This window comes from Salvelinus fontinalis, unplaced genomic scaffold, assembly GCF_029448725.1.
Source record: "Salvelinus fontinalis isolate EN_2023a unplaced genomic scaffold, ASM2944872v1 scaffold_0037, whole genome shotgun sequence".
Lineage (NCBI taxonomy): Eukaryota > Metazoa > Chordata > Actinopteri > Salmoniformes > Salmonidae > Salvelinus > Salvelinus fontinalis.
Window position 1 is genome coordinate 177501 of NW_026600246.1, and position 7500 is coordinate 185000.

A 7500-nucleotide genomic window follows, 5' to 3' on the forward strand; every position below is an offset into this window, starting at 1 on the left:
AAAGGTAACTTACTGGCAGACAGTTACTTGTACGTTCCTGGAGAATAAGGTACCATATGTTATCATAAATTCCTACATTCTTGGTTTAACAGTACATTGCTGTAAAGTGTAGTAATATATAGTATCATTAATAACAGTATATTGATAATATTACAGTAAACAGATATAACAGTACATTACTGTAAAGTGTAGTAATATATAGTATCATTAATAACAGTATATTGATAATATTATAGTAAACATATATAACAAATTAATGTGTTTTATATATTTTAAATGGTTAGTCACCTAGTCATCTTGGGTTAGGGTTAGTCACCAAGTCATCTTGGGTTAAGGTTAGTCACCTAGTCATCTTGGGTTAGGGTTAGGGTTACTCACCTAGTCATCTTGGGTTAGGGTTAGTCACCTAGTCATCTTGGGTTAGGGTTAGTCACCTAGTCATCTTGGGTTAGGGTTAGTCACCTAGTCATCTTGGGTTAGGGTTAGTCACCTAGTCATCTTGGGTTAGGATTAGGGTTAGTCACCTAGTCATCTTGGGTTAGGGTTAGTCACCTAGTCATCTTGGGTTAGGATTAGGGTTAGTCACCTAGTCATCTTGGGTTAAGGTTAGTCACCTAGTCATCTTGGGTTAGGATTAGTCACCAAGTCATCTTGGGTTGGGTTAGTCACCTAGTCATCTTGGGTTAGGGTTAGTCACCAAGTCATCTTGGGTTAGGGTTAGTCACCTAATCATCTTGGGTTAGGGTTAGTCACCTAGTCATCTTGGGTTAGGGTTAGGGTTAGTCACCTAGTCATCTTGGGTTAGGGTTAGTCACCTAGTCATCTTGGGTTAGGGTTAGGGTTAGTCACCTAATCATCTTGGGTTAGGGTTAGTCACCTAGTCATCTTGGGTTAGGGTTAGTCACCTAGTCATCTTGGGTTAGGGTTAGTCACCTAGTCATCTTGGGTTAGGGTTAGTCACCTAGTCATCTTGGGTTAGGGTTAGTCACCTAGTCATCTTGGGTTAGGGTTAGTCACCTAGTCATCTTGGGTTGGGGTTAGTCACCTAGTCATCTTGGGTTAGGGTTAGTCACCTAGTCATCTTGGGTTAGGGTTAGTCACCTAGTCATCTTGGGTTAGGGTTAGTCACCTAGTCATCTTGGGTTAGGGTTAGTCACCTAGTCATCTTGGGTTAGGGTTAGTCACCTAATCATCTTGGGTTAGGGTTAGTCACCTAGTCATCTTGGGTTGGGGTTAGTCACCTAGTCATCTTGGGTTAGGGTTAGTCACCTAGTCATCTTGGGTTAGGGTTAGTCACCTAGTCATCTTGGGTTAGGGTTAGTCACCTAGTCATCTTGGGTTAGGGTTAGTCACCTAGTCATCTTGGGTTGGGGTTAGTCACCTAGTCATCTTGGGTTAGGGTTAGGATTAGTCACCTAGTCATCTTGGGTTAGGGTTAGTCACCTAGTCATCTTGGGTTAGGGTTAGTCACCAAGTCATCTTGGGTTAGGGTTAGTCACCTAGTCATCTTGGGTTAGGGTTAGGGTTAGTCACCTAGTCATCTTGGGTTAGGGTTAGTCACCAAGTCATCTTGGGTTAAGGTTAGTCACCAAGTCATCTTGGGTTAGGGTTAGGGTTAGTCACCAAGTCATCTTGGGTTAGGCTTAGTCACCAAGTCATCTTGGGTTAGGGTTAGTCACCTAGTCATCTTGGGTTAGGGTTAGTCACCAAGTCATCTTGGGTTAGGGTTAGGGTTAGGGTTAGTCACCAAGTCATCTTGGGTTAGGGTTAGTCACCTAGTCATCTTGGGTTAGGGTTAGTCACCAAGTCATCTTGGGTTAGGGTTAGTCACCTAGTCATCTTGGGTTAGGGTTAGTCACCAAGTCATCTTGGGTTAGGGTTAGTCACCTAGTCATCTTGGGTTAGGGTTAGGGTTAGTCACCTAGTCATCTTGGCCAGTTGTACAATTCATTCGAAACCTTCTCTTCATCTTCATGATTCTAGAACTCCCTGACCTTAACCCTCGTCATCTATAAGGACCCTTATCTGTTGAACTCCCTGACCTTAACCCTCGTCAACACTAAGGACCCTTATCTGTTGAACTCCCTGACCTTAACCCTCGTCATAACTAAGGACCCTTATCTGCTGAGTGTGCACACGGTCTCTCCAGCTGCAGCACATGTAAATTCTCCCAGGGCTACATCTACCTGAGGTTAAGGTTAGGAGTTACCAGGGCTACATCTACCTGAGGTTAAGGTTAGGAGTTACCAGGGCTACTTCTACCTGAGGTTAAGGTTAGGAGTTACCAGGGCTACTTCTACCTGAGGTTAAGGTTAGGAGGAGTTACCAGGGCTACTTCTACCTGAGGTTAAGGTTAGGAGTTACCAGGGCTACTTCTACCTGAGGTTAAGGTTAGGAGGAGTTACCAGGGCTACATCCACCTGAGGTTAAGGTTAGGAGGAGTTACCAGTGCTATTTCTACCTGAGGTTAAGGTTAGGAGGAGTTACCAGGGCTACTTCTACCTGAGGTAAATGTTAGGAGGAGTTTCCAGGGCTATCTCTACCTGAGGTTAAGGTTAGGAGGAGTTACTAGGGCTACTTCTACCTGAGGTTAAGGTTAGGAGGAGTTACCAGGGCTACTTCTACCTGAGGTTAAGGTTAGGAGGAGTTACCAGGGCTACATCTACCTGAGGTTAAGGTTAGGAGGAGTTACCAGGGCTACATCTACCTGAGGTTAAGGTTAGGAGGAGTTACCAGGGCTACTTCTACCTGAGGTTAAGGTTAGGAGGAGTTACCAGGGCTACTTCTACCTGAGGTTAAGGTTAGGAGTTACCAGGGCTACTTCTACCTGAGGTTAAGGTTAGGAGGAGTTACCAGGGCTACATCTACCTGAGGTTAAGGTTAGGAGGAGTTACCAGTGCTATTTCTACCTGAGGTTAAGGTTAGGAGGAGTTACCAGGGCTACTTCTACCTGAGGTAAATGTTAGGAGGAGTTACCAGGGCTATCTCTACCTGAGGTTAAGGTTAGGAGGAGTTACTAGGGCTACTTCTACCTGAGGTTAAGGTTAGGAGTTACCAGGGCTACTTCTACCTGAGGTTAAGGTTAGGAGGAGTTACCAGGGCTACATCTACCTGAGGTTAAGGTTAGGAGGAGTTACCAGTGCTATTTCTACCTGAGGTTAAGGTTAGGAGGAGTTACCAGGGCTACTTCTACCTGAGGTAAATGTTAGGAGGAGTTACCAGGGCTATCTCTACCTGAGGTTAAGGTTAGGAGGAGTTACTAGGGCTACTTCTACCTGAGGTTAAGGTTAGGAGGAGTTACCAGGGCTACTTCTACCTGAGGTTAAGGTTAGGAGGAGTTACCAGGGCTACATCTACCTGAGGTTAAGGTTAGGAGGAGTTACCAGGGCTACATCTACCTGAGGTTAGGAGGAGTTACCAGGGCTACTTCTACCTGAGGTTAAGGTTAGGAGGAGTTACCAGGGCTATCTCTACCTGAGGTTAAGGTTAGGAGGAGTTACTAGGGCTACTTCTACCTGAGGTTAAGGTTAGGAGGAGTTACCAGGGCTACTTCTACCTGAGGTTAAGGTTAGGAGGAGTTACCAGGGCTACATCTACCTGAGGTTAAGGTTAGGAGGAGTTACCAGGGCTACTTCTACCTGAGGTTAAGGTTAGGAGGAGTTACCAGGGCTATCTCTACCTGAGGTTAGGAGGAGTTACCAGGGCTACTTCTACCTGAGGTTAATGTTAGGAGGAGTTACCAGGGCTACTTCTACCTGAGGTTAAGGTTAGGAGGAGTTACCAGGGCTATCTCTACCTGAGGTTAATGTTAGGAGGAGTTACCAGGGCTACTTCTACCTGAGGTTAATGTTAGGAGGAGTTACCAGGGCTACTTCTACCTGAGGTTAAGGTTAGGAGGAGTTACCAGGGCTACTTCTACCTGAGGTTAATGTTAGGAGGAGTTACCAGGGCTACTTCTACCTGAGGTTAAGGTTAGGAGGAGTTACCAGGGCTATCTCTACCTGAGGTTAATGTTAGGAGGAGTTACCAGGGCTACATCTACCTGAGGTTAAGGTTAGGAGGAGTTACCAGGGCTACTTCTACCTGAGGTTAAGGTTAGGAGGAGTTACCAGGGCTACTTCTACCTGAGGTTAAGGTTAGGAGGAGTTAACAGGGCTATCTCTACCTGAGGTTAGGAGGAGTTACCAGGGCTACTTCTACCTGAGGATAAGGTTAGGAGGAGTTACCAGGGCTATCTCTACCTGAGGTTAAGGTTAGGAGGAGTTACCAGTGCTATTTCTACCTGAGGTTAAGGTTAGGAGGAGTTACCAGGGCTACTTCTACCTGAGGTAAATGTTAGGAGGAGTTACCAGGGCTATCTCTACCTGAGGTTAAGGTTAGGAGGAGTTACTAGGGCTACTTCTACCTGAGGTTAAGGTTAAGAGTTACCAGGGCTACTTCTACCTGAGGTTAAGGTTAGGAGGAGTTACCAGGGCTACATCTACCTGAGGTTAAGGTTAGGAGGAGTTACCAGTGCTATTTCTACCTGAGGTTAAGGTTAGGAGGAGTTACCAGGGCTACTTCTACCTGAGGTAAATGTTAGGAGGAGTTACCAGGGCTATCTCTACCTGAGGTTAAGGTTAGGAGGAGTTACTAGGGCTACTTCTACCTGAGGTTAAGGTTAGGAGGAGTTACCAGGGCTACTTCTACCTGAGGTTAAGGTTAGGAGGAGTTACCAGGGCTACATCTACCTGAGGTTAAGGTTAGGAGGAGTTACCAGGGCTACATCTACCTGAGGTTAGGAGGAGTTACCAGGGCTACTTCTACCTGAGGTTAAGGTTAGGAGGAGTTACCAGGGCTATCTCTACCTGAGGTTAAGGTTAGGAGGAGTTACCAGGGCTACTTCTACCTGAGGTTAAGGTTAGGAGGAGTTACCAGGGCTATCTCTACCTGAGGTTAATGTTAGGAGGAGTTACCAGGGCTACTTCTACCTGAGGTTAGGAGGAGTTACCAGGGCTACATCTACCTGAGGTTAGGAGGAGTTACCAGGGCTATCTCTACCTGAGGTTAGGAGGAGTTACCAGGGCTACTTCTACCTGAGGTTAAGGTTAGGAGGAGTTACCAGGGCTACTTCTACCTGAGGTTAGGAGGAGTTACCAGGGCTACTTCTACCTGAGGTTAAGGTTAGGAGGAGTTACCAGGGCTACTTCTACCTGAGGTTAATGTTAGGAGGAGTTACCAGGGCTATCTCTACCTGAGGTTAAGGTTAGGAGGAGTTACCAGGGCTACATCTACCTGAGGTTAATGTTAGGAGGAGTTACCAGGGCTACTTCTACCTGAGGTTAATGTTAGGAGGAGTTACCAGGGCTACATCTACCTGAGGTTAAGGTTAGGAGGAGTTACCAGGGCTACATCTACCTGAGGTTAAGGTTAGGAGGAGTTACCAGGGCTACATCTACCTGAGGTTAAGGTTAGGAGGCGTTAACATGGTTATCAGTTTAGCCTCAACTGACTATGGATCTGATCTGGCATATTTGCATTTTATCAGTCATTTGCCGTATGCAATTGAACGTGTGTGTGTGTGTGTGTGTGTGTGTGTGTGTGTGTGTGCGCGTGTGTGTGCGTGTGTGTGTGTGTGTGTGTGTGTGTGTGTGTGTGTGTGTGTGTGTGTGTGTGCGCGCGTGCGCGTGTGCGTGTGTGTGTGTGTGTGTGTAGATGCTCCGTGGTGCGGTCACTGCCGTCAGTTGGAGCCGGTGTATGCGGAGGCAGCGGGGTTGTTGAAGGGAGAGAGGAAGGAGGGAGAGAGGAAGGAGGGAGAGAGGAAGGAGGGAGAGAGGAAGGAGGGAGAGAGGAAGGAGGGAGAGAGGAAGGAGGGAGAGAGGAAGGAGGGAGAGAGGAAGGAGGGAGAGAGGAAGGAGGGAGAGAGGAAGGAGGGAGAGAGGAAGGAGGGAGAGAGGAAGGAGGGAGAGAGGAAGGAGGGAGAGAGGAAGGAGGGAGAGAGGAAGGAGGGAGAGAGGAAGGAGGGAGAGAGGAAGGAGGGAGAGAGGAAGGAGGGAGAGAGCGAGGGATACAGTCTGGCTAAAGTGGACGCTGCAGAGGAGAAGGAGCTGGCGGAAGAGTTTGATGTCGGAAGTTTCCCAACCATCAAACTGTTCACCGACGGAGACAGAGACAACCCCATCGACTTCACAGGTAATAACCTCTAACCCCTGACCTCTAACCCCTGACCTCTAACCCCTGACCTCTGACCCTTCTGACCCTAAACCTAACCCAACCATCAAACTGTTCACCGACGGAGACAGAGACAACCCCATCGACTTCACAGGTAATAACCTCTAACCCCTGACCTCTAACCCCTGACCTCTAACCCCTGACCTCTGACCCTTCTGACCCTAAACCTAACCCAACCATCAAACTGTTCACCGACGGAGACAGAGACAACCCCATCGACTTCACAGGTAATAACCTCTAACCCCTGACCTCTAACCCCTGACCTCTAACCCCTGACCTCTGACCCTTCTGACCCTAAACCTAACCCAACCATCAGACTGTTCACCGACGGAGATAGAGACAACCCTGTCGACTTCACAGGTAATAACCTCTAACCCCTGACCTCTAACCCCTGACCTCTGACCCTTCTGACCCTAAACCTAACCCAACCATCAAACTGTTTACCGACGGAGACAGAGACAACCCCATCGACTTCACAGGTAATAACCTCTAACCCCTGACCACTGACCTCTAACCCTTCTGACCCTAAACCTAACCCAACCATCAAACTGTTCACCGACGGAGACAGAGACAACCCCATTGACTTCACAGGTAATAACCTCTAACCCCTGACCTCTAACCCCTGACCTCTAACCCCTGACCTCTGACCCTAAACCTAACCCAACCATCAAACTGTTCACCGACAGAGACAGAGACAACCCCATCGACTTCACAGGTAATGACCTCTAACCCCTGACCTCTGACCCTTCTGACCCTAAACCTAACCCAACCATCAAACTGTTCACCGACGGAGACAGAGACAACCCCATCGACTTCACAGGTAATGACCTCTAACCCCTGACCCCTGACCTCTAACCCCTGACCCCTGACCTCTGACCCTTCTGACCCTAAACCTAACCCAACCATCAAACTGTTTACCGACGGAGACAGAGACAACCCTGTCGACTTCACAGGTAATAACCTCTAACCCCTGACCACTGACCTCTAACCCTTCTGACCCTAAACCTAACCCAACCATCAAACTGTTCACCGAAGGAGACAGAGCCAACCCCATTGACTTCACAGGTAATAACCTCTAACCCCTGACCACTGACCTCTAACCCTTCTGACCCTAAACCTAACCCAACCATCAAACTGTTCACCGACGGAGACAGAGACAACCCCATTGACTTCACAGGTAATGACCTCTAACCCCTGACCTCTATCCCCTGACCTCTGACCCTAAACCTAACCCAACCATCAAACTGTTCACCGACGGAGACAGAGACAACCCCATTGACTTCACAGGTA

The 7500-nt window shown here is 47.9% G+C and overlaps 1 protein-coding gene across 2 annotated transcripts in view; it reads left to right on the forward strand.

Annotated features, from left to right (window-relative positions):
* The window catches only part of LOC129842403 (protein disulfide-isomerase A2-like), a 43303-nt gene that overhangs the window by 3126 nt on the left and 32677 nt on the right, over nucleotides 1-7500 (forward strand). Inside the window, exons 2-3 of one of the 2 annotated variants that reach the window (XM_055910945.1) lie at nucleotides 5695-5779; nucleotides 6029-6171. In XM_055910945.1, the coding sequence (XP_055766920.1) occupies nucleotides 5695-5779; nucleotides 6029-6171 (228 nt within the window). Of the gene's footprint in view, nucleotides 1-5694; nucleotides 5780-6010; nucleotides 6172-7500 lie in introns of both variants that reach the window. The other variant, XM_055910944.1, reaches the window with a different exon arrangement.